This window comes from Kryptolebias marmoratus, linkage group LG4 (genome assembly GCF_001649575.2).
Source record: "Kryptolebias marmoratus isolate JLee-2015 linkage group LG4, ASM164957v2, whole genome shotgun sequence".
Lineage (NCBI taxonomy): Eukaryota > Metazoa > Chordata > Actinopteri > Cyprinodontiformes > Rivulidae > Kryptolebias > Kryptolebias marmoratus.
The window spans coordinates 12505638-12519911 of NC_051433.1; the positions used below are offsets into that span (position 1 = coordinate 12505638).

General features: G+C 36.5%; 1 protein-coding gene across 2 annotated transcripts; it reads left to right on the top strand.

The window, feature by feature from the left end:
- Positions 1-34: 34 nt before the first annotated feature.
- Positions 35-14183, top strand: srsf3a (serine and arginine rich splicing factor 3a). 2 transcript variants are annotated; one of them, XM_037975442.1, is made up of 7 exons: positions 35-125; positions 8842-8887; positions 9633-9843; positions 10362-10496; positions 13268-13306; positions 13375-13461; positions 13561-14183. In XM_037975442.1, exons 2-7 carry the CDS (start codon positions 8881-8883, stop codon positions 13586-13588), a joined length of 507 nt encoding a protein of 168 aa, XP_037831370.1. In that variant the 5' UTR covers positions 35-125; positions 8842-8880; the 3' UTR covers positions 13589-14183. The 2 variants fall into 2 exon arrangements, with proteins under 2 accessions (XP_037831370.1, XP_017263485.1); XM_017407996.3 differs by lacking the exon at positions 35-125 and adding an exon at positions 6934-7323.
- Positions 14184-14274: the final 91 nt, after the last annotated feature.

The following is a 14274-nucleotide window of genomic DNA, read 5'->3' on the forward strand; positions in this document are numbered from 1 at the left end:
GAGAGAGAGAGAGAGAGAGAGAGAGAGAGAGAGAGACGTGTAAAGCCACAAGCACCGACATTAATGAACGCCTCGTGCCCGAAAAGACGCGCGCTTCGACGGAGTGCTGCTTCTGAAGGGGGACGGTAAAAACAAAAAAGAAAAACGAAAAAAAAAAAAAAAGAAAAGTCGCTTTCTTTCTGTCTTTCTGTCTTTCTTCCTTCCGTCCTTTCCTTTCCTTTGAATTAATTGCCGTGTTGTTGGCGACGGGGATCGCGCGGCGTCGTTGTGCAGTTGCGCCCCGCGGCTGTTGCAATTAGCCCTTATGTAACGTAGCTGCGCTTTATTTGCGTTTTTGTTTTGCAAGTGAGAAATTGCGCAGCAAGAGCTATCTTGTTCGACCTGTGGGGTGAGAGATAAAAGTTCTACCTTCCTGCCTGGTTATCATTATTAGATTTCTTTTTGTTTTTAATGATCAGCTGAGTGGCAGACAACCCCTGGCAAACAGCTGGATGCAGAAGTTAAAAGTAACTTCAAACAGTACATTAGCCCCAATTGGTGTATTTATTGACTAATTTCCTCTTTCTGCCACTTATAATTTAAACTTTGAACTTTACAGACAATGTTACTTGTTACTTTGAACGTGGAGTTTATTCATTTAGGATATAACCACAGTTATACTTCATTATCAGGGTAAAATAATGCAAATAAGGCAATTTGTCTTTACTATTCCGAGCATTAAATAAATTAAAAAACAGTTTAATCCAGGGGAAATTGCATGAACTTCAAATATGGGATTCAGTAAATTAATAGGTATTGTGCACAAACTTAAAATGCATAACCTTTTATAACATGCAGCAAATAATATTAATAATAATAATAATAATAGCAAACATACAAAAGTTTGAACTCAGTTTTCTTTCTACAAATGTATCTTTCAGATTGTTGGTAAGTTTAATGTTTAATATCAAATCTTAAGTTATTACTGTAAAAATAATAACTTTACAACTGTTATGTTTTATTTGCAATATTTGTATTCCTACATTTAAAAAAAAAAGCTGTTAGAAAAGTTTTCAGCAATTAATAAAAGCTGGACTACTCATCATGAGAGAGAGTAAAACAGTGAAAGTATTTAGGTTAAAGTTGATCCAGTGGTTTTTGAGCCAACTGTTTAATATGTGTAATTGCTCCTGGCTTTGATAAGCAAACGTTAAACTACAGAGAAAGTCTAAAGTTTGCAGTTAAATATTAATAATCTCCTCTGACATGTAAATGCTCCTGTACTAGAAGCTTATTTGAATACATTCAGTCTGATTATTGCTATGGCATCAACGTGCACTGAAGCACTGAGTAAAGTGCACGACAGCATCAAAGTGGGAACAAATCAATACACTTTATTTAACAGTTATTTTGTGAGGGTTTTATAGGTTAAACATAAACTTAGAAAGAACAGAATTTTGCTGTGGCCGTTCGATGTTTTCACTGAAACGTAGCTGATGGAAAATGTGCAAAAAATATTTAGAATAGGTGTGATCTGAGTAAATGTTTCAGCTCTTCCTGCGTCCCCTTGTTGGACGCTTTGTGTTCTTGGTGAGGCGCATCAGAAAGGGAGTCTTTGAAGCTAACGGGGTAGCATTCACAATAAAAGCATTACCAACTGTTAGAGACAGTTCCTGTTTGTGAGGTCTAACGGATTCTGCTCAGATCGAAAGGTTTTGTGCGAAAGGTTAAACTTTTCAGGGAAGTCAATGCAGTATAATACACTAAAGCAAGGGGATTATTTCTAATCTGTACTATAATTTAATGTTGAATACTTGGCATGCACACTGATTAATTTGAAGGTTTGTTTTGTTTTAATAACATGTTTCCATGAGATTTTGTTTATGTCTGGAAAAAAAACCTCATAAAAGTTAATCCATGTGGGCTGATCAAACTGAATACAATTGTCGGGTTTTAATCCAAATAAAAGACATGTGTGACGAATAGTAATTTTCCCACAGATAGCTAATAAAGTCACCACTAACTGTCCAAAGTCTCATGTTTGTGAAGTGAATCTTAGTGGCCTTTCCCATGTGAATCCTTAAAATCACCCTCCGCATATCGATGAGTTATTGTTCTCAGTAGGTCCTATCATGGTGGCATTCATCAGCTCTGACGTTGTGTTTCAGGGGAGGATTTCTCTTTTCTCATCTTTTACGATAGCATACCCAGTTTTTAAAGTGTCTGAGAATCTCTGACAAACTTTAGACTTGCGAGGCATTTCAAATTCCCACTAGAAAAATAAAGTTTTTATGACTTTGCTGGGGGTGTTTTTGTTGTCACTTCTACTGATACTGACACGTCAATATGCATTTTTTTTTAAATGTAGCATTTTTTATGGTTGCTTTTCATATTGATTTACATCATATTTTGTTCATTAAAGTGTTCTCCTAAAAATATGGTTTCCATCATTTTATGTTTTGTCAACAAGCTAAGTCGTGTTGTTCGTGTCAGAAAACAAGCTCCGAACTGATCTGTGCTGCTTGAGCTGGGGTCCTCAGACCGATCACTGGAAGGGTTTTTGGACGGTGAACCCTCGCTGTCTGACCACTGCGCTGACAGGCAGCTATCGAGGGGAACACGATAATCCTGTTAATTATAAAGGTGGCACGAGTGAACCTGATTCTGAAAGCCACGCAGGGATGTTGTCAATCAGCTGAGTAATCCTCTGACCATCTGGTTCTCAGAAGAAAGCAGGTTTCGCAAACAGGTCGTGTTGAGTACTGTGTTCACATTAAAAACAAAAAGTACAGAGACAGCCTGAATGTGGCATCATGAGCTAGAAAAAAAAAAAAACAACAACCACGACCTCTTCAGCCCTCTGCAGTTCTCTGAAATAATAATTCAAAGTAAAACAAACCCTTAAGCTGCTGTGTTCAGTAGCTTTTTTGTTTTTTTAGCACCTGTTTTGACCTTATACAGTGATAAGGAGGGGGGAGTCTAATGAACTTCCCTGACCTGAGCGGTACTGTGTTGCGTGAATACATTTCTATAAAAGCACGTCTTGTTTTTCTTCCTGAAACAATGTAAGCATCTTGTTTCTGTTCTAGTAAAAGCACGAGGCGGGAAGGAAACAGGAAAATAAAAAACGTTCAAGATTAAATCTGTTTTTTGTGTGTGTGTGTGTGTTTCATACAGATAAAATAGATTTATTCGCATCTCAATCAGTGCAGTTATATATAAAACTCATACTGTACGCTTCCTGCCTACCTGCTTGGCACATTTTCATAAAAAGAAAAAAAGCAACACTTTTAGAAAGAATTGCCCAACAAACAGTCAGTCCACCTAATTTTCGCCTGACACATTTGTCAAATTTTGTATGAGGCACTAAAATGTGACAGGCGGTTGCAAGAAAACGTCTGTCTGAATGAGTGTCTCGGTGTAACCAGAAGCACGCGGCTGAGTTCATTCAGGGATAGAGGCTGCACAGTCATCAGGAAGTGAAACAGAACAGAATGTGCTGTACTAATCTGATTGAAAAACACTGCCCTGAGTGGATGTATGAGAGGAAAAAAAAAAGAGAGAGAGAGAGATGTTTTATTTAAACAGCTACAAAGAGAACCTATGGCAGCAGGAGGATGTGTACTGAGAAAACAAACTGAGTCTGAATTCTTCATTCGGTGATATCAGAGGTTTAAAAAAAAAAATGTTGGGGTGAACGTTAGAGAAGCTGCACGCCACGACTGAAATAAAGCTGAGCAGCATAATGCTCTTTGTTTGTGTGCTGGGCGTCCACGTTACGTACATCGCTGTAATCTCCTGAGTGATCCCTTTTATCCATGAACTTTTGCCCCATTAAAAAAAAAAAAAGAGTTTGTCTGCCAAGTTCCCAAAATAAATGACTGAGAAAATGTGGAACGGTAATTTACAGAGGGGTGGTGATATTTTTATCATCTCAGATTGGAGCTTGCATGACTGTGTTTAGTTGTTGTTTACTGGTAATTTAATTATATTTATCACTTAGGAGAGAAGGATTCAGGATGGTTATTGTTACATGTAATGTTTATTTAGCAGCCGTAGCAAAAAAAGTATCACGGTTATAACAAGAATGAGAGTAAAAATGGTCAGAAGTTTAACAAAAATACTGCAAAAGTCTTAAATTTAGACATGAATGCAAGCATTTTGTGCATTACATGTATATGTGAGTTAATAAATATAAACCGAAATGCTCTGAAAGACTTTTTATGTCATTTTTTGCCAAGCTGACTGATCTTTATCCAACTCATTTAAGTTACATTTCAGCCATGATTTTATGGAGGGTTTTTTCTTTCTCCTGGCTGTGTTGGGAGTAATTTGTATTGTTGCCACAACACCGGATTACTCAGATGCGTGACAGTGCACACAGACATTAAACGACTGAAAGATGATTATGTTTTGCCCAATATGCTGTTAGTATATACTTGTGTACTGGTTTATTCACACAGTTTAGAAAAGCAGATAAACAATGTAAATTTTCAGTATTTTAATTGTAGCTGTTGTACCTTTTTATTGCAAAACTGTATTTAACCTACAGAGAGATTTATGAAGTTTAAAAAAAATCACTAAATTGACTAAACACCTCCGCAAGCTTTTTTTTAAAAAACGTATATATATAGCTCTGTGTACTTTAAAAAACAAAAAGAAATCTGTATTTTGCTAATATTCAGGTCATAACATATGACACATTTCCCTAATTGGAGTAATACCAAAGGTTTATGGTTATTTCCTTATCTTGTCACTATCACTAGTGTGATAGGTTCAGTTTGGAAAGTGTCCAATCTCTGATATATTTCATTTAAAAGTGTTATCTTTAATGTTACGTGTACAGCTGTTGGAGTGACTTAAAAAGGGAAAAGAAAATAAATAATTATCAGGCTTTTTTCCCGGCACAGGGCAGCTCTTTCCACAAGTAAAAAAAAGATTACTGTTAGATTATCAAACTGTGTAGCAATTTTATTAAAACAGAAATTTATAGTATAGCTTAGCAATTTCATGGGACAAGTTAGCCTATTGTCTGTGAAGCCTTGACAAATTTCTGGATAATTAATGTGTCTACAAACAAGAAAAGACGGAAATTTAGGAGGATACGTCAAAACAATGTAAGAGAATCAAGAATAAGTTTTACAGTAACAGGGTATCAAACAAGGTTCAACAAGTTCAAGATTCACAAATGACTTATCTTTTTTTTGAGTTTCATGTTCGAACATGAGGATTGGGTTGTCAGAGCAGATCCATGGTCAGATCAGAGGTGTGCAGACACTTCTGTGTCACACTTCTTCTTGAATCTGTCTTTGTACAGGAAGCGTACAAACAGTTTCTGCTCGCCTACATTCAAGGGGTCATTTGTGGTGATTCCTGTTGAGCAATACCCCAGTGTGTTGATTTACCGAACCTCTTATGTAATCTCTAAGTACAGGACAGATGTTTTCCATGTCAAATCATTTAAAGGTCAAGCTGATTGCTGTAAGTAAAAATCTGAGTTAAAAAAAAATCTGTAGTAAACAAAATCTACAGTAAAGAATAAAAATATTCTTAACATACTGTTTTTACAAAAACTACAAATTTAAGCATCACTGATGAGTTTTTATACAAAGATTCAGTCACTGATGCTACTAAACTGCTCTAAAGATTCTTAACTGCAAGCCTCCCAAAGTTGATGGTTCACAAATCAAACATTTTCCGCTACCCATCTATCCATGGTTGGGTAGCGGAAACATCAGGTCCAGACATCCCTCTCCCCAGCCACACTCTCCAGCTCCTTATGGGAAATCCCAAGGTGTTCCCAGGCCAGAAAGATATATTCCTCCAGCAAGTTCTGGGACTCCTTCCAATGGGATGTGCCCAGAAAACCCCCAAAGGCCCAGGAGGCATCCTAATCAGATGCCCAAACCTCCTCAGCTGACTCCTTTTGATGTGGAGAAGCAGCAGCTCTACTCCCAAGTTCAACCCAGATGATGGCGTTCCTCACCGGGCCACTCAGGCCACCCTACAGAGGAAGCCCGTTTCAGTGTCTTGTATCAGGCATGTTGTTCTTTTGGTCATGATTCATACCTTGTGACCAAAAGTGATGGTGGGAACGCAAGATGGACGGGTAAATTCAAAGGTTTGCCTCTTCAGAATCGCCACCTTGTTGGAGGGGTTTCGAATTCTCCTATGATGGGGGCAATGTTGTCTGGGATGTTTGCCATTGCTGGGTCTCCCATGGAAAACTGGTGTGAGGGGTCAGACTATGGCCGTTCCGAAGACCTTAATAATGAACGAGGACCATACACAACATGATATTAGATTAGGGAAACCCGGACATCATCCTGGAGCCAGGTCACAAACTGGTTTTATTGTTGTATTAGATGAAATATTGGATAAATTCACCCTCATTTGGTAGCCTCTGGAAAACATACACCAACATCTAAAGAGTAAAATTCTCAAAATGATGCTTCAATGAGGGAGTTTTACTGTAAACACAGGAATATTTTTCCTCCCAGAGGGTCAACAGCTTGTACAGTGTGTGATTATATTTAGAGAAAATGGTTTTTGAAAGAATATTTTTGTAAGAATAAAATTGGCATAAGCTCATTTCTCAATACACTTTAAATTCATCTGACAGCAAATATGCTTTTACTTTTGTTTTCTTATGGGATTTTTTTTTTACACGTGTTTGTGCTTCTGTTTAGCTTCTGCTTTCTTTATGAGAATAATTGGTTTTAAAGTTACTACAGCAAAATTGGCATGCTTTTATTTTGTACTTTCACATGCGAGCCTGACACAGAGAAGGGGGGTGGGGGAATCCTTTAAAAATAGAAAAGCCCTATGCCAATGTTACAGCCATAATGTTGATGCCATAATCCCAAAATATCAATATGATAAAGAAAAGCACACTCCAAATCTGTGTCACAGTAAAATAAGCGAATGTCTGGAAATTCAGAGGACAATCTGTCAATGTCAACATCTATTGAGGAGAATAACGTTACTTTTTGTACTTATCTGAAAAGTGTGCAGGTCAGTTTTCATTAAACAAAGTAGATTCAATTTAGTCTCAACAAAGGTCAGCTCTTTTTCTTTCGGCTGCTCCCAGAATGGTTAAAAATAGAGTTACAAAAAACAACAACGATGAGCAACCCATGTCACTCTACATATGAAGTGACCTGGCTGTGCGGTAGGTGGCGGTATATCCGTCTGATGTTAATTCTTATGCCGTCAATTCGGAGAGAGAAGAAGAAAAGCCTGCCTTCCTCTCCTGAGGTGTGCTAACAAGCTAACAGCGGCCTCTTGTTGAAGCGAGCGGCGACAAACCAGCCTTAACATTTTCTAACATAATAGCTTAAAAAGGTAGGTTATGTTTGTAACGTGTTTATTTTTACGTGCAGCTCAATACTTTCCAAGGGACATTGGTTTATACTTTTGCCCAGGATTATTGTCAAACGTCTCGCCGTGATGCTATTGCTAATGCTAATGCTAGCTGTTTCGTTCGCTTTGTGGTAAAGTTGATTGATTGTAAAACTTGTTAACTCTGTGAAATTAGATAAAAATTAGTGGTATACAAGTTTTATATAAAATGCATTTTAACTTCATCTAGTTGTGGAAAACTCTTAAGCTAACAAAGCAGAAATAATTGTTGCATGAATGGCTTAGCCCTGAAATGACTGAACTCGCTTTTAGTTTTCCCATTTAGTGAATACATTAGTTTAAAAAATATATATCTGGGGCTCAGTAATTCATTACGAACCTTAAACAGAAATAATTTTAAAAATTCCAAAAATAAAACTAAAGTATGTACTAAATTTGAGACCTAAATCTCAAGGCGACGAGAAATGTTTATTAAAGAAAATGGATACAAAGTTAAACAATTCACTGCGAGTGCTTGATTTTGAGATGCTAATTTATCAAAACTTAATGATTAAAAAAATAATAATACAGAGTCTCTATTTTTTGTTTAAGTGGGGTTAGTTTTGACAGGTGTAGAGAATTGCTTTAAATTATTATTTTATCATATTTCTCATTGCATTCCTGCCATGGTTGAAAACTAATGCAGAGAAGGTTGTTTGTAAGTAGATAAGTGTTCAAGTTTGAGGTAATTATTGCAGTGTAAACATTTGTATTGTATGAGGAAACACTTATTGACTTATTTAACTATAATTGAATTAATGAGTTTACTGTCAGCTAGGGCCAATGACCTGATTCTTTTTTGTTTTCAACTCTTAAGTGCCTTTGTGTCAGTGCCAGATTAGATTTAAATGTTTTGTCAGGCTTGAAATCATCAAGGAAGGCGTTTCAAAAGAAATGATTAACTAGTAATTAAAGCAAACAATATGAAATTTGCATTTAGCTTAATTTCTTTTTACACCAGTTTTCTGGTTCTAAATACTAAATGTATTTTTGTGCGACGACGATATAACATCTACGAAAATTAACACTGACCAAAGCACTTTGGTAATGAATCAACTTCCTGATCCCTTTGAGGCACTAGTATTTCCCGTTTCTTAATTTAGCTTTTGCTCGTAAAGATAAGTCATGCTAAGAAAGTACCAAATGTACTTTTGGACCAAGCTTTCAGTAGTAACACTAAAACTGCACCTAATCTTTCAATCATTGAAAGGTTTTTCTTTAAAAGCATCAATCTAACCCCCACATTGAACATTATTGTGATGTTCATAAAGCTGTTTAAAGAACCTAGAGAATGTTGAAAATGTGCTAAGACTGGGCTATAAACATTTTTACCATTTAGTGCACCAGTGTTGAGACAAAATCAAGAAAAAGATCAGTTATTCTTAAGCAAGGCTATTTGTTTGCTTTACTAAGAGTTGAAGTTTAAGACTAACATTTTCTGGTTTATTTTCTTTCTTTCAGCAACATCTGATTTTTGGACTCTAACAAGAACAAGTCAAAATGGGAGGTATGAACGTTCGGTGCACAAGGGATTTCTACATGAGGGTTATTTATGTCAGGGTGAATTTAAGTCATACAGAGCTTGTTGTGTCTTTGTCTTGGCTCAGAATCTGATCATTGAACTATTAAGGAGTCCTGTTCTAAACCATGTGCCCTTTAAGTACATCCAAAGCTACATTTTCACAAAGACAGTTGCTAGTTGACGCAACGATCCTATTCATTTATTAATCAGTTATTTTGTATTGAACTAAAAAATACAAATACTATAGAACTAATGGATAGTGTGTTAACTCTAGTTTCTTGTATTACTATTTTTTTTTATTGTTTTTTTTATTATTATTATTGTTTTTTACATTGTGGATTTCTTCCCTGCATTGTGAAAGAATCACACGTTTTGATGTAAAACAAAAAGACTATATAAAAAAAGAAACATCAAAGATTTTACATTAAATTTGTCAACATTACAGGAACATCATTGAGTCATCTGTTACATCCAACTGTTGCTGAAATAGGAAGAGCCACAGGAACTGTATACAATTATAGTCCAAACACGTGTCTTGACTAATCATTCGTTTATGTTTGGATTTTTTTTTTTTAATTACAAAACATTTCATGATTCAACTTTAATCAGAGTTAAATGCAGTTGGAGGAAACATGCCTTGAGTTGTTTACGTCCAACAACTGCAGCAAAGACAAAGCAGACTTTGTTATATTTATGTTTCATTTGTGCTTTTGTTTTTGTCGCCCTTCAGACCCCACTTTTCATCGAGACTGTCCCCTTGACTGCAAGGTTTATGTGGGGAATCTCGGAAACAATGGCAATAAGACAGAATTGGAAAGAGCTTTTGGTTACTATGGCCCTTTAAGAAATGTCTGGGTTGCCAGGAATCCGCCAGGTTTTGCTTTTGTGGAGTTTGAAGACCCCAGAGATGCATCTGATGCTGTAAGAGAACTGGATGGCAGGTAATACCTACTGATGCCATTTTTCTTTTTTACATTTCTGTAGAAAAGTCATGAGCCATCACTCATCACTTTATATTTTGCTTTAAAGAAGTCAGACTTTGCTGCAATCTTTTAAAGTAGTCTTGAGTAATATACTTCAGTCTTTCTTCAGTTTTTGAAAAAAAAATGTTTTGGGCATGGGTTGTTGTTTTTTTTATTCATTTTCAACATCTGACCACAACCTGAGGAATTTTTAACCGAACTAACACTAACCTGTAAATCATTCAAGCCTTTAAAAATTGCCCCGACTCAAAGAATGAAGTGTTGTCTGTTTTCACAACGTTGCAAAAACAAATCATTTGTTCTGATCACATTAGATGCATCTACAAAACTACTTGACAGGAACTTTTTTTTTTGCACAATTGTGTTACCAAATTAGTTGTCTATTGAAGTTGAAATGGGTGAAAAAGCAGCCAGCATCAAAAGAAGATGGAAAAATGATTCTGTATCTTACTCGCATGAAAATGTTTATCGTTTAGGACCATGTGTGGCTGTCGAGTACGTGTTGAGTTATCGACCGGGGAGAAGCGCTCAAGGAGCCGCGGTCCTCCTCCATCATGGAGTAGACGCCCTCGGGATGATTTTAGGCGACGTAGTCCTCCAGTCAGACGCAGGTATGCTTTTCACACATGACCAGCTTTGTATTGTTTGTTTAAAAATGGCTTATTAGCTGCATACATTAAAACATGAACTTTAGACTGTTTACTTTGACAAAACCATTTTAGGTCCACCAAATTTCCATATAGACTAAATGTCTCTTCACATTTAAAACCCACCTAAATTTTGTCAAACTAAAGCCAGGTAGTCAATTGTTAATCTAAATTAAAAAAAAAACACTCTTGGAGCACATTGGTAATCTTTAAACTATTTTAACAATAATCAGCACACAGGGAATAGTTCATGAATTGCTAATTGTAAGTCTGTCAGCTTCAGGTTTTTGATAAAACAGTGCCATATGTGACATTTAAGGCCATATTTACAAAAACCTTGCCTGTTTTTTACTGCATAATAATGGAACAAAAACTCTGACTTGGGTGCTGTCAAAATCTGTTCTTTAAAGCTCATCATTGCAGTAATTTCCTGAAAGGCTTGTGACAACATAGGACTAGTGACAACATTTAACTAGTTGTTAGGAGGTACTCTTGGCTCAGGAGTAAGTTTGTGTTTTTGATTTGTTCTATTCTTAGCAGGCTCTCCATAGTTGGCCTCTCAGCTTTTATTTAGTTTTAGGATGTTTTTTGTGAATATGGCCTATGATTCCAAATTAGCTGGATTGGTACAACTTAAACTTTGCTCATAATTTTCCTTTCAGTTTAATTTTTTCTTAGTGCAAAGTTTGCATCCAAGTGCACAGATTACTATATTGAGTACCTGACTTGTTATAAACCTTCCTAAAGAGATGTTCGTAGGAAACCAAAGGTATATCAGAACAATTGTTTTACAGGGATCTCTAAAAGGGCACAGTTACAACTTCAGCATCCATCAACTATATTTCTACTTTATACTTTTGGAATCACTTTCTGTAGGTGTAAATTTTGCTTTATTTCTCAGTTCAGTTGCCATCTATTAATAAAACTGAACCCCGTTGCAGAGTCACCACCACGCTTCTCACCATCTGAGTCAGTCAACTAGTCTTCTTTCAGCATCATGTGACTGCTGACCAGCGAGCCCCAATCAGCTTGACTGGTGTTGTCACATGACCCAGGCGCACCGCCAGTCATCAGGTTGCACCAACCTTTTGGTTCCTGAGCATGCAGTTCCCAGCATCCTCCTCTACTTCCTCCGACCTTTATCCAATCGACAGCGGTCCACTTCACATTATCAACCAATCAGCGTCTTTACTCTATCTATTCTCCACACATCTGCTGTATCAGCGGGAACAGCCCTTGGTTTACATCCCTCCCTATTCCTCACCCCCCCACCAAAAAAAGGCAGGAAAAATCTACAACTACCACAGCCACCAAGCAACTTCATATCTGCAACATTTGCATCATGTGGCAAATCCTCTCTGCAATTCGACCTCCCTCATCATCAGTCTGGCTTCCTAGCATCATTTCTATCTTGTCCAAATCCCCCCAAATAGTAAGTTGCTTTTATCCTGCTCTTTGTAGTTTGTATGATAAATCTAGCTTTCAAAGCCGGTTGACAGCTTTCCTTCAGCAATTTTGGCACTTAAAGCAAGCTCAGTGTAGCTCTGCAAAAAAAAATAAATCTAAAGCTCAAGGGGCTGGACCAGCATTCAGAAGTTTTAATTTGCAAAAAAAAAAAGTTTTATTTTATGTTTGTTGTAATTGTCTTCCTGAGTGCATTTTATGCCTCAGTCTCAAGCAGTTTGGAGTGTTATTTACTGTAAAGTGTTCTGTGTTTTTGGTGCACTTTTTGCAGTTTTAATTCTTGCAGCCATTTCATACATATTGGGTTTTTTTTTGTTTCGTGTGTCTCAAATTGAGTTTTTTGTTGTTTTTTTTTTTTAATTTAAAATGAATTTTAGCTGGTCTGCTATGGGGAGCATTCCACTTTGTGTAGAATTTCTTTTAAAAACTGACTCCCATATATTTAAAAAAAAAACAATATACATGCAGGTTGGCAGCAAACTGAAGGTCTAAAATGTTGATTGGGTTCTCATAGGAGCTCTAAGGTGCTGTCTACGCTACTCCAGATATATTTTTTTATCCTCTGCCTGTAGCGTTCCCGTCCACACTTTCCAACAAAGTTGCTGTAATACTCCTGCTGGACCACTAGGTGGCAAGGGCGCCCACATTACCAACATAACAAAATACAGAGAAGGAACAACCTGAGCTTGGCTGAAGTCTCCCAAAGCTGTTTTTCTTTGATACCGTATACATTTTCCTCTCCGTTCTTAACTATTTCAGCTTGTTATAAAAGTTTAATGCTGACAGGATCAGAAAAAAAACAGACTTTACTGTTGTGTTTGTTTTTATTTAGGAAACAAAATGGTAGTGAGAATGTGTAAAATAGGCTTAGTTAATTTCTACAAAGTTCTGAGTTTAGTGTCCACACAGAGACACCAAAAAATTAGTTTTTAAAATCAATTTTTCTAACCAAAACTCTGATTTATATGTGGACTGGAGGAGCAAACACGGCAGAAAATACTTCTTCTTTTGCAAAATATGTGGAGTAGGGTGGACAGGGCCTTAATGTCAACCCCTGATATTTATTCTGATGTCTGGTCCTGTGATTGGTGCTCATTGGACAGAGTTTCTCTTTAAATGAGTTGACCTTGCTGCACTCCTCTGCTTTTTTTTTTTTTTTTTTTTTAACGATTAAAATACCACAGGTTTCATTATTGACAAGAATCATGTAAGTGTCTCCGCCCTAATTATTATTATTTTATTTCATTTGTTCACCTCTATGCACATCATAGATCACCAAGGAGGAGGAGCCTGAGTCGCAGCCGCAGCAGGTAAGATTGATTAAATGCTGTTGCATCTTTACATTTGTCTGATTGACTACATCTTTCTTTGTTTTCAGGTCTCTGTCAAGAGATAAACGCAGATATCGGTCTCTCTCCAGAGACAAGAATCGTAAACGCTCACGATCCTTCTCTCGATCAAGGAGGTACGTTTGAATTTGTTTTATACCATTTTATTTTTGACTCGATGTAAACATAAACTGTTTTTTTTTTCCAAGTTATTTACCTGTTGACTTGTTGTACAGTCGTTCCAGGTCTCACGAAAGAAAATGAAGATCCTGGATTGTTCTGCAAGATCATGCTGAAGTTGCAAAAGGAAACAATTTTATAGCCTTATTTCTTTCTTTTTAGATTTTTGTTTGCAACTTTAGAACAGCCTAAGATTGGCCATGTTATACATCGTGGTATATCCATTCAGTGAACAAAAAAGGACAGAAGTTTTCTCATTTTGTCAGCTGCGATGGCGAGATTTTCTCATTTTACCGATATACTCACATAAAATGAATTCGGTCTGGCCCTGCATGTTTTTTGAAATTGAATATTCCATTTGGTTTCTTAGTAGACATGTTGTTTTTGTTCTTTTTTAACTGTTGAATTAAACTTTTGTGATGTTCTTTTTTTATTATTATTCTTGATTGTCTCTTCTGTTTGTTTGAATGGGTCACTGTGAGATGCAGAGATATAATAAATACTGGTACTGTGATTTGTCGGCTGTCCCTAAAAACAATATCTGTAATTCTGTATTTTACCTACTGTATGTTACTTGTTTAAGACGGCATTTACTCCAACTTGCTTGACTCTGAACTACAACAATTTGTGACGATGCAATTTAACCAACTGTTCAATAAATGTTTTTCCTTGGTTACAATTTTGGTCTTTTTTTTTTTTTTTTAGGTAGAAGTTTAAAGTAATTGTGAAGAATCGAGCTTTATGCGATTCAGGAAGTGAGTATACGGTAC